This window comes from Tachypleus tridentatus, chromosome 8 (genome assembly GCF_004210375.1).
Source record: "Tachypleus tridentatus isolate NWPU-2018 chromosome 8, ASM421037v1, whole genome shotgun sequence".
In the NCBI taxonomy this organism is placed as follows: Eukaryota; Metazoa; Arthropoda; class Merostomata; order Xiphosura; family Limulidae; genus Tachypleus; species Tachypleus tridentatus.
Window position 1 is genome coordinate 94,092,537 of NC_134832.1, and position 27,478 is coordinate 94,120,014.

At 32.8% G+C, this 27,478-nt stretch overlaps 1 protein-coding gene across 28 annotated transcripts in view; it reads left to right on the plus strand.

Annotated features, from left to right (window-relative positions):
- The window catches only part of LOC143222967 (uncharacterized), a 52,491-nt gene that overhangs the window by 16,574 nt on the left and 8,439 nt on the right, over positions 1 to 27,478 (plus strand). For 17 of the 28 annotated variants that reach the window (XM_076450220.1, XM_076450213.1, XM_076450216.1 and 14 more), the window contains 6 exons: positions 4,350 to 4,454; positions 14,668 to 14,792; positions 17,686 to 17,863; positions 19,077 to 19,180; positions 21,515 to 21,631; positions 22,281 to 22,402. In XM_076450220.1, coding sequence (XP_076306335.1) covers positions 4,350 to 4,454; positions 14,668 to 14,792; positions 17,686 to 17,863; positions 19,077 to 19,180; positions 21,515 to 21,631; positions 22,281 to 22,402 — 751 coding nt within the window. Of the gene's footprint in view, positions 1 to 94; positions 173 to 4,349; positions 4,455 to 14,667; positions 14,793 to 16,464; positions 16,645 to 17,685; positions 17,864 to 19,076; positions 19,181 to 21,514; positions 21,632 to 22,280; positions 22,403 to 27,478 lie in introns of those variants that run through there. The other 11 variants (XM_076450218.1, XM_076450222.1, XM_076450223.1 and 8 more) reach the window with 6 other exon arrangements.

Here is a 27,478-nt window from a genome sequence, read left to right on the forward strand (position 1 = left end):
ACCTCCTAAATACATTTCAGATATTTGTTTTCAGTAAGATTTTATATTCTTTGATGGATTGTTTAAGCAGAGTATTCATGATGAAACTTTGTAGAATGGATGGCAACTGCCTATTGTGGAGACACAAGTGTGGAGGATGACGGTTTGAAAGCCTTCTGCCTTTCATCTTCAAGTCAGTGTGTATATGTAGTTGTCTGTCTTTTATAGTGTTCTTGTGGATTGTGGAGAGCATGTTATGATTGATTGGATTATCACTGTTTCTGATTGGAAGAAAGATTTCCTGCAGATTCAACCAATGGAAGTCGCAGGTTACTCACCTCTAATCTGGAATTTCTGTTTCGTGAATGTTCAATAGTGTTAATATAAAATGATTTTTTTTATTTTTCTTGTTTTCCAGAATTTGTCTGTGTTGATGATTCTAGTTTTTTCCAGTTTATTATGTGTCCAGTTGATGTGACATGCTCTACAATGGCTGAATTTTGTGTTTTCATGAGTCTTACAGTATCTTTATGTTCTTTTATTCTTGTCATGAGTTTTCTTCCTGTTTCTCCAATGTATGTATCATTGCAGGAACACAGAATTTCATAGAAGATGAACAAAATGGAAAAGATAGTGAGAAAATAGAAATTCCTACTTTATATCAAGTGTTAAGTTAAATGAATACTATCAAATTGTATGCAAAAATGAAGGGAGAAAATGAACTTTATGAAAAGGTCATACAATTGGCATTTTCTTTTAACCGCATGAGAAAGCCCATTAAAAAAACAAAATAGTTGAAATTGGACACTTTCTTCAAATAAATTTGATTAAGATTTTGTGTACTAATGTATATTTTTGTTCTTATTCTAATAAATATAGCATAAACAGTATAATAACTGTATTTACAAACATCTTACTTCCCTTGAGTCAAGCAAGTATAATGTTCTGCTCAAAATTTATATATAATTTAGGAAATGCATGTTCACTGTCTAAGCTGGAAATTTTACTCGGTCCCGTGCAATTCTGCCTTAGACAGGTTTTACTGTATATTATTTTTTATTATATTAACCTTCCAGTCATGCATAGCTAACATTAGATTGCTTGCACTGATGTGATGCACGTACACTTGTATCAAGTCTTCCCTGTCTAAGCTGTATTTTAGGGGACTAGTATTTTGTAATATACAGTCACTTATCAGTTATTGTGTGTATAGATTACTACTATTTAGAAATAAATTATTAAACATACTTTACTTAAAATGTAGAACAATAAATCAAGAAGTAAAGCAAACAGTTGTCTCTTCTTGCTATGACATGTGAATTCAGTTGCTGCTGGACATGGAAGATATCAAATATAGAAAAAAAATTATTTTAGGTTTTATATATACAGTTGAATAACCAGAACATCATAAGTAAGTATAATGATACCATATAATTCCAATATAATTTATTAAGCTTAGTAACTAAATGTATTTAGATTTTAAAATATTAAACTTCAAGCACTCTAAAGACACAACCTACCACCTTGAAATTTTGGTTCTGAAGAATTTGGTAGCCTTTTCACAGATTAAAGTGGCTGAAAAAACAACTAGGGGGGCATTCTGAGTTGCCAATTAGTCATTCACATTCATATTTTGAAGTGTATATAAGGGACTGATTTCAAAAATGGAAAAAAGTGAATGGGACAACTGCATTTTATTCAGTACATAAGCCATATTTCTGCAAAATAAAAAAGATATGAGGTTCTTATTTTATATTCTAGCTTGTTAATATTAGTAATTTAAGTTCCTAATTGGTACAAAACTACTGGCTTAGTATTTTAACATCAGAAACATCTAATTTCAAATAGAGCTGCATTCAACATACCTTGTAACTTATGGTATAAAATCTATATTTAGGTATGTGCTTTTAATATTTACTTTTAAATTAAGAAATTTACTCACACATAGTATTAAAGTTTGAATTATAATCTGCAATTTGATTCCAAACTTATTGACATAAATTCCTGAAATAGTTCAATAAAATTTTAAATGTAAGTCAACAAACAGCATAAAATGGCCTTTGATGCATGATCCATTGCCAAAGGGTTACTAGTTCTCTTTTGTTTATTTATATATTACCTAAAACCAATAAAAAGTCAATGTTTTCATCTATCAAATGATGTATAAAAATGTGTTATGAACATCAGTTTCAGTCAGATAATAAGCTTCATTTCTGTGGGAAAATTACAGCTTGCTACGATGAATAATAAGAAAGCTAGAAGTATTTTGGAAGATAGGAGAAATTGTTTTTTGCATGATATAAGACTATGTTCTTTGGTGTATTATTTAACTGAACAACAATTATTTACTGTGCTACAACAATAAGTATAAATATATAGGCTTAGATATAATTGACAGCAAGAAAAAAGAAAATTGGGTAAGTAATTTATTTCATTTTTTCATATTTATTCTTTATTATTCTAAACATTACTAAAATGCACAAATAGGGCTATTTGTAGGTTAGTTAAGATTATATTGCATAAAATAATAATATAATGATGTTTCATGAGGCATTTGAGCAAACAGTGCATGGGTGATGGAATTCAATAGCATAATGTGAATTGCACAGGCCCCAGTAACTTGTAACTTATTATGGTGCAGTAGTGGTTAGACAAGGTTCACGTATTTGTTATATTATTCTGAAATGATTACTACCTCCACTCACAATTACAGCTGTTCTTTACTTGACTACCATCTAATGTGCAAATTCTTGCTTGTTATTAATCTTGAAACTTCTTAATTCCACATGTATACTACATGTTTTAGCTGTGTTTAAGCATGCAAATCAGTATGTGACATTCCTCCACTAATAGGAGTTCAAAAGACCTTTCTTTCACATCTGACTTCATCTATACAGTTGAACTCAATCTTTACTTCTCAGTTTGGAATAATGGTATTAAAACCTAGTGCTTGATTTCACATATTATTTTTCCTTTAGCAGATTTTGAACATATTTAAGTACTGTTTATAATCTACCATTAAGTTGGATTTTTTTATTTGATTGTGAATTTCATTTCTCACTCAGTTACCAGTAGTCAGTCAGTATTTTATAATTCACTATTTAATATTTTGCCTACATTGGCTATGAATGGCATCAACATTCAACAGCTCATGACAGTGGCTGCAGATGTGGCATTATCAGCTGAGGAAGGGTTGGCCATAGTTTGTAGGGAGATAGCTTCTTTTATACATACCAATCTACAAGTAATTCTTCCATTATCTGAGGAGTTAGATCGGGGCAATACAGACTTGAACAGTTCCACCCTACTCTCTCACTCCTTCCTTTATTGTGCAAGCATGTTTTCAGTCTTTTGAAATACCTAGACCTCAGTCACCATTTCTTAGACTTGATGTCATAAGTGTTTTGTCCTGTTTTTTTCATGTCATTTGATCCTTCCCCTTATTATTTGCAGTATGTAGTTCCAAGGTTTTGTTTTTCTCTTTTGTCTGATATTGTGGTCAGTGCCAAATGTTTTGTAAAAAAATTATGTGCAGGAGTTAGTATACTTTGACCCTACATACTGAGGGGCTCATGCTCTTATATATCATTGTTCATCAAACTTTTAGATCACATGATTTTTTAGGGCTCTCCCTTTTCCCTGTATCTCTTTTTTCATCAAGAGTGCCATTGAACAGATTTCTCTTGTGCTTTTAAGATTGAAATACACAATTTTTAATGTACTACAACCATTAATATAAAATACATAGGCTTAGGTGTAATCGACAGCAAAAAAAAAGGGGGGTGAATAATATATTTGAAATCATTTTATAAAATAAGAAGGGTAATTGTGTTCTTGGTGGTTATATAAAGTTCATCAAATTGACCAGTCCTGTTTTGAACTGGTTAGAGAAAATTACAGAAGAAATAGGTTTTTAGTGGAAAAAAATATTTGAAATGTATTTAGTTTTTTTATACAGTATACAAAGGAAAATGTGATTTTTGAGATGAAGAAAAGTATTTGTCTTTACATGAAAATCAATTTGCACATGGAACTGTTCAAAACAAAACTCAATACATTCATGTACAAATCTTTTAGTGTATAAAAAATATTTCACTAACATTTTTTGTTTGTTTGTGAAAGACTTGCAATGTTTACTGAAAGACATATTTTGTGAAGATATACACACATTATTAAGAGTTAGTAGCATCAAATCTTTTATCTTTGAATGAGCACAAAGAGGTCATGTGGTCAGTCAAATGGACTGAGCCTACATTAAGAGAGTCAAAATTAAGTTTTTTTATTGTTGTTTTTTCATAATATTTAAAATCAAGTTAAACAGTTTGATGTAATTAACAGCTATGTTTAAGGTAGATTTTTACTTTAAACAGCTTTTTTCCAGTGGATTAGTCCAGAGAGGGAAGACTGATAAAGATGGAATTCTTGGGTTTCTTCCTGGTGATATTTTACGAGAAGTTAGAAGAGGAAAGAGATTGGTATAATATTCTCTATTTTTAATTTCCTTGATGCAATTTAGGTAATGTCTTATTATTCTGTAGGACTGTTATTTTAAGCATGTTTGTTTGCTGAGTAGTAGACAGATCTTTTTCTCCAGTTTGATTTTTGTTGTAAATATATATTACATAATAATGACAATATCAAGTTTAAGTAAAGGACATCAACATATAATTTAGAAAAAACAATAATAAAATGTGATAACTTGTATCTGTCTAGTTAAATCAGTTTTAGATTAGAAGCCAAAGCAACAAAATCAACTGCAGCTGCCAGTCTGTAACTTTGAAGCTCTTTGTGGTATTGGGTATTAATCACTTGCATCAAAAACGTATTCATAATGTTACCTTTCTGCAGAAGAAAGAGCTGTTACATCATAACACTACTATGCAGATTTTTACACTTACTACAAACCTAAGAATGTGCTCCTGTTGTTATCATACTTTAATGAAACTTTTGCTTGAATGATAATGAAAAAACGTTTTTTATTATGCAATGTGCAATCCTGAAGTTCACAAAATTTTATCTTGTGTGCATGTAGATATGTAATAGAGGTCAGGATTTTCTTATTTTCCCCCATTTCCTGTCATGGAGAACTTTATTTTTCTCCATTCTCATGATGCAGATATGACATTGTGAAACATCATGCACAGATAAATGCACTGGTGCCATTTATGTGTCCACGTAAATACTTTTTTAGGGTGTGTCATGTATCATGTGTCACCAAAATTGTCATGTATGCTCATTAGGTCTGTGGAGAAATACACAGATATTTTCAGTTTTGCATTTTGTGGTCTTTATGGGGTTTTTTGCCACTACTTCACCCCTGTTGGTGGATCTTCACCAAATTTGGCATGAAGATTTGTTGGGTCTATGAGAGAGATATTCAAATGTACAGTTTCACATTTTGTGATTTTATATATATATAAAGGAAACAACTTTTCATGTCTTAAAATAACCTTTTATTAATCAAGAATATACATAACTTTTATCTAGAATACAAGAAGTACCCCAGCTAGTTTATACTGATGTGTATTGCATCAAGCTATGTAATCATTATTAAGTTATAGCCTTCCACCATTTGGAGGGCAGCACATTCTTCAGCTACACTAGTTTCTCTTCAGCATGTTCAAGTATGTTTCATTTTCAAATGAAGGTATTATTTGTATTGATTTTGTTCTTTAACTGTCAGTTAAATCTTATTATATTATTCATATTGTTTGTACTTAAATATTTATATTGTCAACTCAACTTACTATTACTTACATTGAAAAATAATCTTTTTATGATTTTGATGATAAATTCCCAAATCCACATTTCTTCTATCTTCTGAGGTGCTGTTTCAATGATAACTGCAAGCATTCTGACAGTTGAAATTGCCACCATCATGCTTCAAGTGATAAGTTTTATTCTGCCTTTTTCTTCTCAAATTCAAGTTCCTTGACCTTCTTTTTCTGTTGCTTTTGATGACCCTGCCTTATGTTTTGATGATTTTGACCAATTGTTCCCATCATCTATCTTTGTTTCTAGTTCTTTTCTTCTTTATGATAAACAATCTACTTTTGTCATTTGTTGCTTTGATTACCCAAGAATGTGACATTCTTTTCCAGATGTATTTTATGATCCTCAGGCTAATTTGCTGTATTAACCTCTTCTTCCTGATTATCCCTTTTTTCTTCTAGCATTCATGTTCTCATTAGTATTTTTTGTCACAGTTTCAAACTAACCCCAACAGCCCCATAATCTATGGCTTCTGAATTTCTGTTTTCCAGGAACAAGTTTTTCTACTCTCCTTTAGATTAGTCCCTTGAAACTGCCACTTCTTATAATTTGCCTCTTATTTGTCTTCAGTTTGCTTTTCTTCATCTCTCTCACTGTTTTTCTACATTTCAGCTTTTATCAGAGGACCTTCATCACACTGGTGATACTTTCACACTATGGACATTTTCTCCTACCTGTTTGTCACCTTTCATTTAATCTCTCTCTCTTTCTTTTTTGTTTTAGTGCAGTGTTGCTATTGACTAACTGTTTTGTTTCTGGGATCTGCTTGATTGAGATGCCTTACCTTTATTGGTTGCCTCTCTCACTCTTATCTTAGAGACCTCTGTGGCTCATTTCCTTCAAGACAAGCTTTCTGTGGGTATTCCTTACACTCTGGAAACTCAAACAGCAGGTGCTCATCATCAGCAGTCTTATCTGACTACTTTAGTCTTTTAAATCTCTTAATCCAGAGTGCTCAGTAGGTTTCTTTGCCTCAGGAGTCTTACAGGATTGATTCTTCTCCTAGTTCTTTTCATGTCTGTCCTTCTTTTGAAGGGTTAGATGTCATTGATCACTGTGAGATCTTGGCTCTCCCTCTTTGCACACGTATGATCTCCTTTCACAGATGATCCTTGGGTCACATAAATGCTTTCTCGTAGACTTGCCTTGTTTTTTCATACTCATCCTCTTTTTCTTTTTTCCAGTTGTCTTTTCACCTTCAGTTCCTCTTCTCCCTTGGCACCTAGTGAAGGCTGTGTCTCTTTTAAGGATTATGAACACTATCAAACTGGTTCTCAACCCCACTCAGGAATTTCCTCCCAAGAAGGTAGACTCGTGTCCTGTTAGAGCTCTCTTATTATAGAACCAATTTCTTGTCATTCCTTGACTTGGTACGAGATGTGCGTGTTCTCTACATAGTCAAGTTTGTCTATCTGCTTATCACTTCCTCTGATTTATCCACATAAATTTGATTTTTCAGCTTTAGTCCCTTCTCTTTGGGTCACCATTTCCACTGCAGTATAGACCTATTCTTGCTGCCAAAGGAGTTCTTATGACTGCAACCACTCTCCTCCTTTGGAAGGTGGTTTTTTTGGATTGGTTAGTCAAGCTTTTCAAATATCTTGACCTCCACTTATATATGGCTCACCTGAGAGTCTTTTTTTAACTTTGGTGAGAGTTTGGATCAGCCATCTGCTTCTGACGTAAATATCATGTACTTCTGGTTATAAAAGTTATTTCTCCTACTGTTTATGCTTTTGGGGACTGAAACTTGAGTCTCTTGTTCCTCTCCTACTATATATATGTAGTAACTCAGTTGATCTCACATGACACTAAACCATCCCTCTTTCTCACCTGATCTAGACCTGCATTTATCCACTAATGCCTCACTTTCTTTGGAAGAGGAGCAGTTATAGATACCTTATGCAGGGATTGATCTAGTCTCTTCATATCAACATCGTCAAACTGATTGCTGCTTCTCAAGCGTGCAATCATCTTTGGTCTGATTATATTGTGATGACCTGTTTAGATACACTGTGTTACAATTGACAAGGAAATGCTCAATATTGAGATCTCTGCTTTCTATCCCTGAATTTTCTTTTTTATTATCCCATAACTACCAGATTTGGTTGTTGGTCTGTCGTGTGGGAGCATTGAACCTGGTGGAAGATTGAATGGTGGACTGAATTGTTTCCATGGAGTTGTATTTCTATCTTCTTCTAGTCTTTCAGTAGATTTTTTTTCCCAATTTTGGAGTCATCTTACTGATCCCTTTACAACTCCTCCTGCCACCAGTCTTTCTCTTTTACTGATCACCAATCCTATATTCTGTTACTCTAGCAGTAAGTATTAACTATTTTGTTATTGTTTCTTTTCACAGCTCACCCTTTTCCATTATCATATGTACCATATTATTTTGAATTTAAGACATGCCTCACTTTTAAACAAAGATTTTCAGGAAAATATGTTTTAAAAGAGTTTACTAACAAATCAGAAATGTTAATAATGCATTTAAAATAAAATATACAGGAAATGTAAAATTTTAATTATGGTAATTTTTCTTCTTTCTGTATTTAATCAGAATGCTACTCTGATGTTTCTTCTTACTTGCTTATATTCCAAAGTTGAAGCATCTTCATCACTTGATTCACTATTGTCCCAAAGAATGCCATCTTGCATTCCATCTTCTGCACTGAATAAACAATGTTTTAAAAACAATTTTCCAATAATATTGTCTGACACTTCTTTTAAAATCCACTCCACTATTGTTGATGCTGAAGCCCTTTTTTATTTTGCCATTCAGTGTCAAAGCATGATTGTCTTTCAAAGACTTCAGCCAAGCATCACAATGCTTGCAGATATGATCCTTCAATGGCTTGTTAATGGACATATCAAGAGGTTGTAACTGACCTGTCATTCTGACAGGAATTATAACTAGATCAGTGTTTTTGTTCCTTAACCTACTCTTGATTTTATTGGTGAGATGGCCATAAAATGCATTCAATACAAACATGCTCTATTACTTTAATAATGTACCAGGTCGATATTCCCATACACATCCCACCCACTCTCCCATTAACTCTGATGTTATCCATGAATTTTTTGTGCACGAACTATTACATCTTTGCAAAAATTTTCTTTTGGCAATGTTTTTTTTCTGTTTAATATGACATAGAGTGGTAATTCATTTCCATCTGAAGTTACACATAGCATGACACTAACTCTTAACTTTTCATAACCAGTGGTTTTGATTGTCTTCTGTTTTTCTCCTTTGGCATTTACAGTATAGTTGTGTAGTATGTCAAAGAATCTGCCGTTTAATCTGCATTACCGATTTGATTTAGGGAATATTGATTCCTTTGGTGTAGACCAATAACATAGCATTGGTATTCAGTAAGTTTTGTTTAAAAAATCTGACAGGAATTTATGACTAATTGTTGCCTTTGTTGTAATAATAAATTTTTGACACCAGCTGTGACTAGCCTTGAAAGAAATACCACTATTTCCTGTACATTCTTTTGCTTTTTGCATTAAGACTTTTCCCATTACAGGCAGTCATTTATTTTGTAACTGTTTGAAATACATTAAAACGATGACATCAGTTTCAGAATATCTTCCTTTTCTTGTGCCAGAAAATTATTTTATACTTTTCTTGCAAGGAAAGAACTTGGTTTTCATACCACACCAAAAACATACATTTGCCACTTTTTACCAGCTGTACGATACCCAATCTGTTCAGGGCACAAAATAACTTTAAAATTCTGCATCATATATAAAATGCTTTTTCGTGGGTAAAAAACGCAATAAGAATAAAAACAATAAAATAGCGTCTGAATAAGAGGAAGGTCAGACAGAGACTGAGGATAGTGATAACCAACTACATTGTTAGAGGCACTGACATCGGCAAATTTGACATTTTATGTGTGTTTTTTAGTTTTTCTAAGCTAAGTTCTTTTGAAAATATAGTCCAATCTGTTGGTTAATGCATAATTTTTTCAGAAATTTTGTTTGTGAAACTTTTGAAGAGTGAAAAATAAACCTGGAATTTAAGGTGCACCTTAATTTTCAGTTCGGGAAAGTGCGATAAAAATGTGCATCTTAAATTCAAAGAAATATGGTATATATTAATGTATACATGATAGAGGTAATGTAATCCAACAACTAACTGGTGATGCTTCACAGGGAATATTTATCTTTTTCAAAATCTGCATGAAGAAAGAGTGGTACAGAAAGTGTTGATTCATCTGCCCCTGATCCATGCCCTGTGTTGAGATGTTTGTTGTTCTTTTGCAAGAGTGTGTTAGCAGTGTACAAAGAAATGTATGTATATATTATCTGCCAGGTCATGCCTGCCTGGTACCTGAAGGCTTTAAATAAAGACAACCCATTCCACAATATTACAATGTTGAATCTATGCAAATAAGTGGTGTGTTGTTAAGTTATTCAGCTAGCAGAGAATGGAAGGGAGAACCCTGTTTTCTCTCATCTCAGGCCACTGAGAAGACTTCATTGGATCAATGTAATATCATTGGTGAGGTAAAAGCTCTTTATTATGCAGAGAAATGCACAGCTACCTGAAATAGATATTCAAGTAAGAACAACATTAATTAAAATGCTTCAAACTGCATTCAAAAATAAAAATGTTAATGGCCTTACAAAAAATACTTCTAAACACTGTTTTAAAATAAAAACCCCTCGGTGTGAATTCCGGTACAAGGTGAGGGGACCTCCCAGGGAAGGTTCTGTTCTGTCTGGTTACCTTCTCTGTGATCTAAACATCCACCCACGTGTTTGCCGTGCGTGGCGACCCATGAAGAGGAGGAGAGGATCCTGGTGGTTGAGGGGTCCTACCCCTAACACATCACTTTGGCCTTGAATTCCTGTAGACGGGCAGCCTTTGGGTGGCCCCCCTTGGGTCAATTGGCTAGTCCACTTGGGCTAGAGTCAACCAAGTACCAGTGTTGGAAGTTCTTAAAGGGTATTGTGGACATTGTGCCTGATGCTGGTGTTTGGGTATAGTGCTCACAAAACCCTGGTGTTGCTGCATTGTCCTTGCATGACATTGTAGTACATCCCATTATACGGCTCTATGGTGGAGTGGGGTCAGTGGGTACCGAAATTTTTCTTTTTTCCTATGGATCCTCCTTCAAAAAATTTAAATAAAATAGTGAAAAAACAGTCAATATGTAAACGACCACATCTTGAAGACTCTGAGCTGCAATCTTCAACAGCTGTAACACACGTACCTCATTTTCTTATATTACATTCTCTTTCAGAAAAACCTTTAGGGCAAATGTCCCCTTTTTTATTCAGAATGAACTAAAGGGTCTTGCTGGCTCTCCAAAGTCAGTAAAGAAGCTTCGATCTGTAGACATATTAGTTGAAACATCCACAACCCTACACAGTGAACTCCTCTTGAATTCAACGGCAATTGGGGATATACCTATTGAGGTTACCCCTCATGCTACCTTGAATTCATCACGAGGAGTTATTGTTGAAAGGGTTTTGAAGAACATCCCCGAGTCAGAGATTCTCGCTGGTCTCTCCAATCAAGGAGTTTCTGCAGTGAGGCGCATCTCCACTTATAAAGATGGAGTTACACTGCCAACAAATACCCTCGTTTTGACATTTACATCATCACATGCACCTGCCACCATCAAAGCAGGTTATCTAATTTGCAGGGTACAGCCATACATTCCAAACCCTCTTCAATGTTTCCAATGTCAGAAGTTTGGCTACTCAAAGACATCATGTCGTGGTTCCCTGACATGTGCTCGTTGTGGTGGCAAGGACCACGATGCCTGTGAATGCGACATGGACCCACATTGCGTCAACTGCAATGGTTCTCACCCTTCCTACTTTCGTTCTTGCCCAAAATGGTTGGAGGAAAAAGAGGTGCAGCATTTTAAAACGACTTATAACATTAGTTATCCTGAGGCTTGGAAATTGCTTCCCGCCACTCCATCTGGGACATATGCTGCTGCACTTCCTTCCACAACTACAGTGGGAGTGCAGACAGATCTATCTGTGCCTCCAAGAGAATCATTTTCAAAACAAATGAAAAGCCTTTTGACCTCCATGGTTAAAAGGTTGATGAATCGACTTCCACACCCATCTCTGTTCTTTCCATACAGTCTTCAGTCACTGGAATCCCCTTTCAATAACAAAGACATGCCCAATCAACCCAGGGCAGGATCCATGGAGGTTGAAAGACCTCCTCTGACTAAGGACAGTAAAGAAAAGACTTTCATATCTCGTGTCAGTCGTCGAACAAGAGATATATTGAGCGGCAACTACAAACTGCCCTCAATCGTGTATTTAAGTGGACTATGGGGAATAGCTTTAATTTTTCTCTCTCTAAAACCGTTTGCATGCACTTTTGCTGCCAATGGGGTATTCATCCTGATCCTGATCTTCATATCAGTGAAGTTTTACTGCCAGTGGTTCCTGAGACTTATCTTTGACCGTAAGCTGACCTTTATACCACACTTAAAGCAGCTACGGGTCAAATGCACAAGAGCACTGAAAATTTTCCGTGTCCTCTCTACTGCCAGTTGGGGAGCAGATCGATGTTCTATGTTAAAGGTATATCGTGTTCTTATTCGATCAAAACTCGACTATGGATCAATGGTCTATGGCTCTTAAAGATGCTAGACCCCATTCATCACCAAAGACTTCAACTCTGCACTGGGGCTTTCTGCACCTCTCCAGTTCAAAGCTTATACGTTGAATCTCTGCACCTTCTCCGTTTGCAACTTTTTTTACTATATTCTTTGAAATTTCGTTCCCTACCAAATCATCCCACCTGGGGATGCGTTTTCCTTCCTCAGTGGGCCGTACTTTTTAAGAACAGACGATCTGCCATTGCTCCTTTTGGCCTTCGCATCCAGGCCAAATTATTACAGCCCCAAAATGTGACCTTTCTTTCAGTCACCTGAAAAAGACAGATACTTCAGATTGGAAGTACCGTCTTTTGTTTAATGAACATCTTTCAAACAATCATTCCATTCCAATTTATACAGATGATTCCAAATTCGGTAATTCATTGTGCTCTACTATGGTTTCCTGCAGTTCAGTGGTTGAGCGCAAAATCCCTTCTACAGCTTCTGTGTTTGCTGCTGAACTGTACGCCATATCTCTTGCCCTGGATCATATTGAAGCTGAGCAGTGCTCCAACTGCACTATTTATACTGACTCGCTTAGTTCTCTACTGGCCCAGGAATCGCTACATGTTGGCTCACACCCTGTTCTCGCTGATATTCAAAACCGACTGGCCTATTTCTCATTAACTGCTACTTCTATCCAGTTTTTTCTGGATACCAGGCCATGTTGGTATTCACGAGAACGAGCTTGCAGACACGGCAGCTAAATCTATCTGCTCAGGCACTATTACCCCTGTGCCTTTTCCGTACATGGACTATGGTCCTGTATTCAAGGCTCGGCTCCATGCCAGCTGGCAGTCCACTTGGAGTGAGCAATGCAACAACAAGCTTTTTCAGATAAAACCCTATATTGGGTTTTGGCCATCTAGCTTCCGTAAGGTTCGGGTGGAGGAAGTTGTTCTAACTAGACTATGCATTGGTCACAGTTTTTTAACTCATCATTTTCTTTTATCTGGAACTGTTGCACCAGTGTGTAGTTTGTGTATCACTCAAATCACTATAAGCCACATTTTAGTTTCTTGCCATCGTTACGACTCTCAACGACGGCACTATTTTAAACATGTTTTTTCCCAGGGTTTATCTGTAACATTGGACAGTATTATTGGTGATGGTGACACTGTCCACCTTGATAAAGTTTTTAGTTTTTTAATGGCCATTAATCTTTTTAATCTCATTTAAGTGTTGGATATTTATTCACTACACCTTTTTAATTGTGGTTCCCTTTTCAAAGTTTCCATCTCTTTAGTTCAATTTGAAATTGGAAAATGGCCAGAACATTAAATAACTCGACACCAGGACTGGAAAGGCCAACTTCAGGCGACTAATGCTGCTGTTTGAACTTCCTGTTAGTCGTCCTGGCGAGTTATTATTACAATTTTGCTGCATGTCTTTTAACACTTTTATTGCATTACCTTCTGGTACTGGCCATAATGACACATAACCCAGAACCAGGACTGGAAAGACCAACTACAGGTGACTGATGGTGGTTCTGGTACTTGCCTGTTAGTCTTCCTGGCAGGTTATGATCATTACCATTCTGCTACAAGAAGTCCTTTACAACTTTATAGACTGGATGTTTTATGGAATTTTCTGTTTTTAATTGCTGTTTTGTTTTTACCTTCATTTACTTTTACAAATTTTACTATATTTACTTTACTTTTACCTTTTTACTGGACATTTGGCTACTCATTATTACGATTTTGCTATATGTCTTTTAAAACTTCTATTATTTTACATTTTGATAATGGCTGCTATGACACATAACCCGGAACCAGGACTAGAAAGGCCAACTTCAGGTGACTGATGGTGGTTCTTGAACTTACCTGTTAGTCTTCTTGGCAGGTTATGATCATTACCATTTTTCTAGAATAAGTACTTTACAGCTTTTTTTACTCTGCTTTCTCTCTTAACAGTGTAAACTAGGTGTCAATATTGGTTTTATGCTTTTTCTGTTTTTCAATGATGTTTTGTTTTACCTTCATTTCTTTTTCTGTATTTTACTACATTTAATTTGTTTTTACCTTATTACCAGACGTTTGGCACAAATAGCCTAGCTGCTTTGTGCCATAAAACACTAACTCAATCAATCAATTTAAAATAAATAATATTTGGCAGCATAACTGTAGTAATATTTGTTCTTTTCCACAAATTCAAAGCTATAATTATAGCAAATTTGTGTCATTAGTGAAAATATAAATTCATTGTAGTTTTGCGTAAAATATAATAGAGCAAGATGCTAGTAAGCTTCTTATTTGGAATACTTTTATTTTGCAAGAAATGCTCTTATTGCCGGAAATGTGGAGCTACTGTAGGCTGTTGCTACAATAAGTGCAGGAAAGTATTTCATTTTCCATGTGGTCTCCAGAATGGTTCTCTGAGTCAGTTTTTTGGAAGATTTAAGTGAGTTTTCTTTCATTATAATAGAAATAAATAAGGCCTAGTTCAAGGTAATTAGGAAATATATTCATTGTTAACAAATTTCATAATTTTATTTCCATTAATTAGAAATTGAAAGACAACTTCCCAGAAATGTTAAAAAAAACTTTTATGTTCACTTCAAGGATACTTTAATCATAATTTATGGAAAAAACAAATTTCTATCTTTAATCATGTGTGGAATAAAACTGGAAAGGATTTGAAGTTGACATTATGTCATCCAAGGTTATTGAAATAAAATCATTTATGTCTACAAAACCTGTCAATTCACAAGGGTTGCCATTGATTTCCTTGTTTGGAATTAATCTTAATATATATATATATATATATATGTGTGTGTGTGTGTGCAAAATAGTTTTCAAAAATACAATACCAACAGATAGTGGCAAGCAAATAAAACTTTTCAATCACATGTCTATTGGTAGAATCAAAGTTTACGTCATTATATCTTTTACAGAGGTATCTTCAAAATTTTCATTAAGCAACTTTATTATCAACATATGTCAACAAACTTGGCATTTAAACATATTTTACTGTTCAAATGTTAATATTATATAAATTTTAATTTCTTAATTATGACCTGATGGTTAGGGTGCTTGACTTCTGACATGCAGGTTGTATGTCTGAATCTCATAACTGAACAATACTCACTTTTTCAGCAGTGGGGACATTATAATGTGATAGTCAATTTCACTTTTGGTGGCAGTGGGTGATGTTGACTAGATGTCATTCCTGTAGTCTATCACTTTTAAATTAAATACAGCGAGTGCATATAACCCTTAAGTAGCTTTGCACAAAATTAAGAAAAAACAAAAATAGTTTATTAATTTCAAAGAAATATAGTTAAATAAATTCTAAGTTATTACTTCTTACCTATCATGTAAGACTTATTTGCATCAACTTTTTCAATGAAGATTCTCTCTCCACCACTGTATAATCTAAATTTTCCACAAACTTGCATACACATGGAATAGACATCCTTAAACTAATGTACCCATTGGTAAGTTTTAAAGCTCTTGCTTTGTGAGATATATATACAGTAAAATGAAACATATGCGACACTCTTTCTAACACATCCTGTCATTCAGAAAATGTCAGTAAGTCTCTCTTATATTTCCTATTGTATAGATTTTGATTTTCTGAATGGGGACAAAGTTAGGTGTCATTTACATATTTGCTTTTTAAAAGTCTACTATTAGTTTCATTGTTTACTAGTGTTAGAGTTCTATGTGATCAGTTGTCAAAATTATTTAACCCCTTTATAACTTAGCTAGAAAGCCATTTAAATTATAATAGTTTTAGGACACTTGACCTTTAATCTTTAAAATGTGGTTTTTCTTAGCTGTGTTTCAGAGGACTAATATTTTGTAACATACATTATTACTATTTAGAAATAAGTTATTAAAGTTGTTTTTATTAAAACATAGAATGGTAAATAAAGCAAACAATTCTCTTCTTGCCAGGACCTTTGTATTGGTTGCTGCTTGACGTATGTTGCTAAACCTTTCAAAATTTCACACATGGAGAATGTTAAACAAATTCATTATTTGTAGGTTTTATATATGCAGTTGAATAATCAAAACATAATAAACTGCTATATTGATTCCATAGAATTCCACTATAACTTACCAAGCTTAGTAACCAAGCTGTGTTTTGGTCTAAAAAGTATGAAATTTCCAGCAGACTAAAGACACAATCTACCTACTTGAAATCTTAGTTCAAAAAGACAAAATAGCCTCCTAACACAGGAAAATGGCTGGAAATCCACTAAGGGGCTTTTTAAGCTTTTGATGGGTTACTCAAGTCATATATTGAAGTGAGTGTTTATAAGGGACAATTTTCAAAAATGGGGCCCAGTGTGTTTGATTCAGTACATAAGCTATATATCAGCAAACAGAAAAGATGTAAAGTTCTTATTTTATATTCTAGTTTGTCAGTAGTGGTAATTTAAGTTTCTAATTCATGAAAAACCACAGGCTTGATATTTTGACATCACAAAAACTAATTTAAACTATTGCTTCATTCAAAATTCCATGTGACACACAAAAATTGATGTTTAACTGTGTATTTTTAACATTTACTTTAAAATTTTGAAATTGGATAATTTACACTAAAATTTGGATTATAATCTACAGTTTGATACCAAACTTGACATAAATTCATGAAACAGTAATTCAATAAAATTTGGAATTGAAGTTTAAAAAGGTTGGTTAGTTTGACTGAACTTGAATTCCATGTCAGAGTAGAGAAAATAGCAGGTAAAATATAAGGTTTTACTGAAAACACTGTTGATGTTCATTTAGAATGTTCTTGAGATTATACAAATGAAATATGAAGACTGTAAAGAGAAAATAATAAGTATTTTGAACATGAACTTCACCTTGCACTCAGATTGATTTAGTAAAGACTTCATAAATTCAAAGACCTATCCTTAGTATAAATATCAAATAACTATGAAAGCATACAAACTTTTAGGTTGAATTTACAAAGTATATTTTTCATGTACAACAGACTTATGGTTTACTTAGAGCTTGCCAAATATCATAAAAGTACACTTTGTTAATTCAAGTTAATAGTTTGTACGTTTACTTGGTTGTTAATCAAGAGTTAAGAATTCGTATTGACCATCCATTTTTACTAATGTATGCAAATACCAAATTTCTTATTTTAGTTTTAAATTGGATTTTGGAATAGAACTTAGTACTTTTATGTAGTAGGTGCTAAATTTTGATGGTACACAACAAATCATATTGACTAGTATAAATTCAATGAGAATAATGTTTTAAATTTTTGTTATTGGTTTGTTAAATTCTCCTATCAAAAGTTGAATGTTTCTTCTTGTTACTGTGGATTGTAGCTCGTATTGTGAGGAACATCGTCCTAGACAGAAAGTGTGGGAGGAGAATGGAAAGCAGTCTAAAGGATCTGAATTGATGTGCCCTATATGTTTATACCCTGTGAAAAACAGAGATTCTAATTATGTACTGATAGCTCCTTGTTGCAAATCTTCGTGGTTTCATCGAAACTGTTTGCAGGTAAGAAGTGTGGCACATTTATTAAATTATATAATTTTCTTAACTAAAATTTAGGCAAGTATTACAGTATTAATTATTTCTCCAACAAAGTCTTGGAGACTTTGTTCAGTCTTGGGTTCTTTACCTGAACAAAGACATCAAATTGTTGGAGAAGTTTACTAGAATTGTGCTTGAGATTGAGATGTTTTCATATGAAGAGAGCCCAAAAACCCTCAAATTGTTTTCTTTTTGAAAAAAGAAGAGCTAGGAGGGGATCTAATTGACGTGTTTAAGATTTTAAAGGGAATTGATAGTGTTGATGCATGTTTTTTTTCATATTTAACAGTGAGAACAGTGTAACTAGGGGGCACAAGTATATATTTTGACAGGGTATGAATCATCTTCAATTTAGGTTAACTACAATCTTGGAACTTGTACCTTTTTCCAAATAAAATTGCTTAACTTTATTTTTTATTGGTTGGGTGGCTGTTAATTCTTTACTCAGTTTTTGTTTACTTCAAATATTCAATTTAGAACACAGTAACATCCACAAACAATGCAATGTCCTGTACATAATTTAACTGACTTTGCAATTCAGCTATATCTGGATTCAAATTAAATCTTTAACAACTTGGGCAACTTAGTGATAGCAAAGAACGAAATTTTAGACAATATTTCATAAAGCAAATTCAAATGAGATAGCTTTATAAGTAATCTAATAAGTTTTTTGGCTATAAATAAACTAACAGTAAATATAAGAAAAAAATTATTGCAATTTTTTTAAGAGACAGGATGTGATAAGAGAGCATGGCATGTGCATTTCAGTTTCTAATTTATATCGTAGTTAAGCAAGAACACTGAAGGTTATGAATTTAGTATGTGTCTAAACAATATCTTTATTCTAAAGTGTGTAATTTTTGTTTAACTCAAGAGGTCATTATAGGAATAGAAAGTACGTCAAATGAGCAAATCAAAACAAAGGTCGCATGGTGCAAAGAAGTGAAAATTGAGGACTTTGAATATTGCCTTTAGAAACTATTAAATAACATTAAAATTTGAATAATAAACTAAATTTTGATGCCAAGTTTATTGACATGCATTTGTGACTATTTTTGCTTAAATTTTGATTGTAACTGTAAAAAAGTCATAAAATTGGTTAAAATTACTTTAACCATTGTTAGAAGTTAATAACCATTTTCTCCAATTTTATACCTATTCTGTTGAATTGTTTCAGAGGCAAGCCCTGAGTGCTGGTTATTTTTTCAAGTGTCCTTTGTGCAATAACAAGGAACTGTTTCAGATGGAAATGCTAAAGTATGGGATTCATGTACCAGAACAGTAAGGATGAAAATAAACTTATTTGATTTATAGTTATTTCTAAAGAATTGTTGGGACAGATAAGTCTTAGATTTAAGTCAGTATAATTGTTTTTATTTTTCTCTATTATGTATCTTAACGTATATTCCTACCTTTATAATGAATTAATGAAAATGAGTGTTTGAGGCTTCTGTGTTAGACTTTGTAGATTTCAGAATTACAGTATTTACATAGATATACATTAAACAAATATAAATTAATCTCTACTAAATACATTTTGCTATAATTTACAGTAATAATATGATGACAATGATATATCAATTGTCATTGCTAGTAGTATATATAATCACTAAATCTAATCTTTTTTATTCTTTATAACCAAACATTAATTACTATTTAGGTTTTAACCAGTGATTTATTTGTCATTTTCAGAGAACACCTGAGAAAGACAATTTCTGTTTTATAATGGCAAGGATTTGATCTTGGGTCTCTTATGAAAGTTTGTTGTATTTCCCACCCAACTGGAACTATTAGAATTCAGATCAACTATCTGAATGTTTTCAAGAAGGTTAACTAGGTTTTGATCACGTCTATAATAAGTTGATTGTGTTATCAGACATAATGAAAGTGTAAGTCCAAGGAATTACCAAACAAATTACAAGTTTTTATCAATGTTACTTTCAGAATGTAGAACAGTCAAACACAGTTTTTCAGGTATATTTTAACAATCACAAGCCCACTGTCATAACTAACAAAGAATTTCCTATGACTAAAGACTTTAGCATATAAGGCCACTTGCTTTACAACACTAAACTGATAGATATAGACACTGGTTTTGTCTTTAAAAAAAGTCTTAAGAAATTAAGGAAGATTTTTGAATAAAAACTCTGAATACTGTAACATCATATGGCATTAGTTTTGTTCTTGGGATTATTGACCTTAAAAATTTGTAAATAACAGTTCCAAAAGTAGATTTTTTTTTATAGTTATTATTTTATCTACAACACTTTCCATTTCTTCCTGAATCATTTTTATTAACATTCTGTACACCTGTAAAGGTTAATCCATGTTTTAATTATGTTCTATTTTATTGCTTTATAGATTTTTGACTCATAATAAATGTTAATAAGAAGCAATTTTTGAAATAGTATTTGTTTGAATTTCTATTTGGGTGTGTTTTCTCACCTTCATCATATTCTTCCATGGTTTGTAACCTAAATATATGTCTTTGAAATTTCCATTGTCTAATCACAGATTCTTTTCAATAGGGATTGGTTAGCTTTCACAACCACATGTATAAATACTTGCTATTCATGTGAAAGGTACTTCTTCTTCAAGTGTTTTCATTCTTTCATTTTTATTCCTTTTTTACTACCAAATCGGGCCAATCAAGTGTTCAAAGCACTTGCTTCTGGATCTTTTGAAAATGTCTTTCTCATGCTTGATTCATATCCTATTGTTTTTTGTTATTCCATCTATCTTTTGTTGTCCATCATACTAGAGAAGACAATTATATGATAAATTATAATAATAAAAAAGTAATAGGACACAAACCACACATGATGAAAGATAAAAGAAATTTCTACATCTTTCTAACTAAATAATTCATTCAACCTAGTATAGAAATCAGCAGAATGAATACTGCTTTTGGAAACATTCCCATAGTTAGTCAACTAAAGTCCTAATGGGAAGACCCTAGTCAAGTAAATAATGTATGAGACTTCTATAATAATAAGCAGAAGAAAGACCTGGATTGAATCCAAGCCAGTGCACTGAATAGTCCTTCTATGAACTTTATTGAACGTAGCAGCAGATGAGCAGCCAGAATTTAGGATAAAATCTAGCTTTTATTTAGTATATAATAATAAAAGCAATTAATAATTGTATAATGATAATATAACTGTGACAGCAAATATTCAGTTAATCATTTACAAATCTGTTGTTTAACTTTTTTACCTGTAGCAGCAAATGTATCACAAAACTGTAATTTTCATTCAGTCAGTCCCTCAGTTTTATTAAGTTGTTTTTTTTTCTTGTGTTACTCTTTTTATGTTGGAGATATAACCATATCTTGATCATGCAATAGATAGAAAAACAAACAATATAAATTATTACCAACTCATATCTAATTTGGGTTGAGTTTTGCTTTGAGAGATGTTAAGTTGCTGGTGGGTAGTTTTTTCATTCTGTAGTGTTTTTGTTTGTTTTTTTGGATAATTTGTATGGTTGAAATTATAAAAATTACAATTAGCAAAGTTTTTTTTTGTTTTTATGAAGACCTTAGTTATTTCCTTTTTATTTGAACTTAATTATTAGTACCAAAAATCAAAATAGTATTTCATTATCCATCATTAGGGATGCATCATGGGAACTAGAACAAAATGCCTTCCAAGATCTTTTGGTAAGGTATTGTCATTGTGATGCACCACAGTGTATATGTCCAAAAGGAAGAAATTTCAACTTAAAGGGAAGGTAAAAAGTGTGTGCTTGTTTTCTTTTGTTAATATCATTTTGTTGCAATAAATATATGGTTGGTACCATTAACTTTGTATAGAACTTGTAAACATATTGTGTTTCAATAATTATATATAAGGTAAGATGTAAATAAACCTCAATTTTCAACCACCACTTTCTGAAAAGTTAAATTTCTTAACAAAAGTTGTTGGTTTTTTCTGTGAAAAGTATCACGTGTAAAAGTGTACCCAAACATTACAATGTTATCAGAATGAAGATAACAAGTTTCTGATACCTGGTCGCCTACTTTACTTTCTGCAATATCTTCATACATTGTGTGGGCTAGGTGAGACATTATTGGCAATGTACTTAAACTGTTATTTCAAGGATTCATCATTTAAGCCTTGTTTCCCAAAAGTTTTGATCCCCACTTTTGAGGCCATGGGCAAACTATATATATGAGTGGTTATTAAATTTCACTGTTCCATCCAACAAGAGTTGCTTTCATTATTGTAATAACAAACAAGCTACATTTGCTTCGGTAACATATGAATAACAAAATAGATTAGGAATCATCACTTGCAAGATAATTGCTTCATCAAATCAATATTTTGTTTTTATTAAAAAAAATTTGTAAAGGTTTTGAAAAATATCTCTTTGTTCTTAGTGAATGGGAAATCCAAGTTTGTAGGTCATGTGGATCGCAAGGTTACCATATTCTTTGTAGAAAACCTATGTCTCAGAAATCATACTGGGAGTGTGAAGAATGCCTAGCTGTCTCTAAGAGATGTAAGAGCAACTTATATCTTGAAGCATTCATTGAAATGTAAATTATAATTCTCAGCTTAATAATTTGATAATGAAAGTTTGATAATTGTAAATTTGTAACCCACATTAAAGCAATAAAACTTGGGGATACCAATGCTCCTTGATTTATAAGCTTTAAAGTATAATTTTAATCAAAAAGTTTTCTTATTTTCAACATTGTCAGAAAGTAAGAAAACTTACTGTATATTTCACTCACTTATCTCTGAATGCTACCAAAACTACTACTGTTTAAATACATACATATGTTGTAAATTTTAGTTTTTCTAAAACCATTAAAAATGGTTTTTATTTACTTTTGCTTAGTGTTGAGCTAAATGTTTGTATTTAGGTAACATCTTTTAATTTTAGTTGTCTAAACCTAATTTTTCAAATTTTAACTTAGGTATATATTATGAAAACTACTTAGGATAGACAAATAATATTTGAAGTTACAATTTGAAGTGATTTGAGAAAGGAAAAAAGTGTTGTTTTTTTGGGGACGTAGTTGTTAGGTCTGTCAAATTGAACAGCGTTGTGTGAAGTTAGGATAGAGAAAATAACAGTTAAAATGTAAAGTTTTATTGAAAAAATTTCAAATTTATTTATGCATTTTAGAGATTATGCAAACTTAAGAGATTTTTCAGATGAAGAAAATTATTTTTAATCCTAATATTGTATGTTTTTTGCATGCTCTTTAGCACATTATTTAATTAAATAAAAGTTATCAAATTCACTACTACCATTAGTATAAAAATAAGTAGGGTTAAGTGCCATCAATAGTCAAGAGCAGATGTACTTTATTGTCTTCCATGTTTATTCTTTACTTATTATTATATAGAAGTAGACAAAATATTAAAATAGGGATCTCTCTAGGTTAGATTAAATAAAATAAGTAATAACAATAAGGACATAAGGGTATTTCACAAAGCCTGCGAAGACAGTTTGGAGTAGGTCATGGATAAAATAATTCAATGGTGTAACATAAGCCTACAATCCTCATGATTTACAACTTATTCAGAGATGCCAACCATTACGATTTGAGCGTAATCATTACGATTTTGGTGTATATATTATGACTATATGCTCATACAAACACATATTATGACTTGTTGCAACTCCCAAATTATTATATATTATATAGACCTATACAATAAAGTGATAAACTGTTCCCCCAGGGCTTGAAAGGGGTGAAAAAAAAATTTCTAGTGAGATACAAATAAATTTTGATAATAAATAAAAGACATAGCCCAAACGTCTACTTGCGATAATCATGTTTGTGCTTGAAATAATAATAAATATTTGTATCTCCAATGTCTACCAATAGTTTGAGTGCAGTGCTTCTCCATACTGGGTACGTGGGGGAATCAATAGTTTCATCATCAGTGCTTGTCAGCCAATCAGCGCTTGCATAGATGGGTATTTCTCGTTTTCTAAAAGGCATAGAAACACCAATGTGATCGTTCACAAGATGGAAAAAAAGAGGTCTCGTTCACCAGATTGTCTTGTTTCTGGCAAATCTAAAAGGACTAAAACTGTGAATCAAAAATTTAGGAAAGAGTATAGTGTAAAATATCTGGTCATTGCATCAAAAGTCAGTGACAGTCATGCATTTTGTACAGTTTGTCACATCGATTTTTCTGTGGCGCATGGTGGGATAAACGATTGTTCCAGACATACAAAATCAGCATCTCACCAACAAAAGCCTGAGGTGAAGACAAAAATGATGCAGATAACGACATTTATGAGTAAGAATTCAGAATATGAAAAGAATTTCAAAGAATTTTTTTAATGTATTTATAAATACACAAAACGCACTCATAAATGAGCAATCTATCACAGTAATAAATAATAATATAATAATAATAAACAGCTTAGAGACATTGGTCAGGCCTAGTAGCCACAAATGATAAAGGGCTCTGTCTACAATCATTATGCTCGGTTATTTGAAATAGTTGGCATCTCTACTTATACCAGCATAAATAGTAGTTAGACATAGTTCAAAAGGTAATTAAACAAAATTTAATTATAAATTATATATGCTACTACAAGTTTAAAGCTACTTAGCATAAATGAATGTGGGTTTTTGTTACATTCAAATAGTATGAAAAACAATTATGATTTAGATTTATTATATATTTATAAACGGCTGGAATGAGTAGAGAAGGCACTAATAGAGGAGTGAATGATGTTTCGACTTTCTTTAGTCATTGTCAGATTCACCGAAGAAGATCAAAACGTTGTTCGCTCCTCTCTTAGTGCCTTCTCTACCCATTCCAGCTGTTTTTAAATATATAATTTTTTTACAAGTGGGTTTTCTCATCATCACAAATTTAGATTTATTTTTCTCTTTTTGTTTGATTATGAGGTCAGTCAAATTGGCCAACCAACCACTTATGGTGTTAGGATATGGAAAATAACATAAAATATAAAGTTTTAGTAAAAACTAATATTTGAAATGTAATTCAAAGGTTTTAGATATTGGGTAAATGAAATTTGAGATTTTTTGAGATGAAGAAAAGGATTTTTAACTTTAACATAAAAATCACTTTACACACAGGCTATTCAAAAAACTCAATATATTCATGAACAAATATTTGCTTGAGCTTATTTCAAATATGATTTATTGTATGTAATGTTAGCTGAAAGACTGCCAAATTTCATGGATATACACAATACATTAAAAGTGAGTAATGTCAAAAGATGATGTCGTGGTCAGTCAAATTGACAGAGTCTGTGTTAAGAAAGTTAAAAAGATATATAATATATTGAGTTGCTCATTGTTTCTAGTAAAAATGAATTAAAACTAAATTTTATTATGAAGTTAGCAAACCATCAAAAAGACAATGAGAAAGTAATCTAGATGCAAACATTTATAAAATTTAGGCTGATTTTCATGATCAGTAATGAAATTAAACTGTCTTAGTTAATACATTTAATCTGGAAAAAAAATGTAACACTGACTTTTTCTGCAGTATGTTGCTTGTTAATGCTTCACTCATACTTTAAAATCTTAACTAGCATTTGCTCAAAGTAGCCATGTCAATTAGCAAGTACGTGCAATCATTTACTAATTACCTTTCTGTCTATGGACTGTAAATTTGTCCAACAGTGTGCATATTATTACGTTTTTACAGAGCTACATTCAAAATTTAATTAAACACCTTTATTATCAGAAGGTGTCAATATACTTGATATAAAAATATACTGTATGGTTCAGTTTTTACTGTTATAAAGATTTAATTTCAAAATGAGATGTTTATATTATCAGTCTTCACTTCTCTGTATTACGTGACACTTCTTCACTCCAAATTACCTAATTTAGATTTTCATCTACTTTTATATGATATTTTAAGTTTCCCATGAATAATACACTCATGCTATAGATATTCCCAAACCAAAATGTAAATTTGTAAGTTCTAAACTTCTTGTACTAAGACATACTCAATAAAGTGAAACCCACATGTCAATAATTCTCTAACACTTTCTGAATATTAATTTACTGAATTTTTATGAGGTTAGAGACAAGGTTTGAAAAATTCAGCCTGTTTCATTCATTGCCTTCATTTGAGTTAAGCTCAACCAGCAATTAGGATTATTTTAACACACTTATAACTTAGTTAAACCCATTTATAATGTAGTAGTTTTAGACATTATTTTCTTTTTTGTATGTGAGACCATATTTAGTATTCTAAGTTGCATATATGAATTTATATAAAAAAAACATTTATGATGCAATATTATCAATACTAAGAAGTTGAGTTAGAGTGCATTAGGGACATGGTTCTTATGATGCAAAATGATCATTTATTCGTGTCCTCAGTCGCTGGAATCCTCTTCCAACAACAGAGACCTACCCAATCGATGCAGGGCAGATCCATGGAGGTTGACAGACCTCTCTCAAATAAAGACAGTAAAGAAAAAAAACATGGTTATAAACAGAAAGGTTCTCCACCCAGTTCACTTTCACATAAATAAAAATGGCCATCTTGATACAATGGAACTGTCAAGATTTATGTTCTAATCTGGATGACGTCAAAGCACTGATTGCTTCCTATCATCCTGTGTGTCTTTCCTTACAGGAAACATTTCTGAAACCTGCAGATGCAGTCACCTTTTGGCAGCTTTCTTTGTACACAAATGACAGGCTATTTGATGGACAAGTGCATCGAGAGGTGGCACTGTTGGTTGATCAGTACATCCCCATCCCTGTCTTTGCCACTCAACATAACTTTGGAGGCTATAGCCTTCCATGTTCCCTTGGGTCGTACCATCACTGTTTGTTCTCTCTACCTGTTGACTGGAGAGACCTATGATCAGTCAAACCTTGATGTACTCATTGAACAGCTGGCATCTCCCTTTTTAATCCTGAGGGACTTAAATGGACATCATCCACTTTGGAGAAGTGCTCGTATTGATGTGAGGGGTTGCTCTGTAGAGCATGTGCTTTCTGATCACAACCTTTCTCTTTTCAGTAATGGTTCTTGTATTTATTTTCATGCACCTAGTCTGTCCTTTACTGCTATTGATCTGTCAATTTTCTCCCCTTCACTATTCTTCCATTTTTCATAGAAGGTTGACAATAACACACTAGGCAGTGATCATTTTCTTATAATTTTGAGAGAAACTGGCCGTGGTTGATGCCACCTGACCTGTATGCCCAGGTGAAAGCTGGATCAAGCAAACTAGCCCTCTTTCACTGCTCTCGCAGAACTTGGTTCTGTCATCAATAGACAAATGTGTGGCAGAAGTAACTAACTGTATTATGCAGGCAGCTGCTCAATGTATTCCTAAAACCTCAACAAATTTTCCAAGATAGCCTTGTCAGTGATGGAATCCTGCCTGCCACATGGCACAGAAGGCTCAAAAATGAGCCTGGGATACTTTTCATAGGTATCCCACACTCTTGCACCATATCGTTTTCCAGCAGGCTCATGCACATGCTTAGTGAGTAAGATATCAAAGCCAAAAGGACTCTTAGTTTAAGTTCACAACCAACATATCTTTTACCACCAGTTCCAAAGTCATATGGGACAAGATTTGAAAGGTCAGTGGGCAATA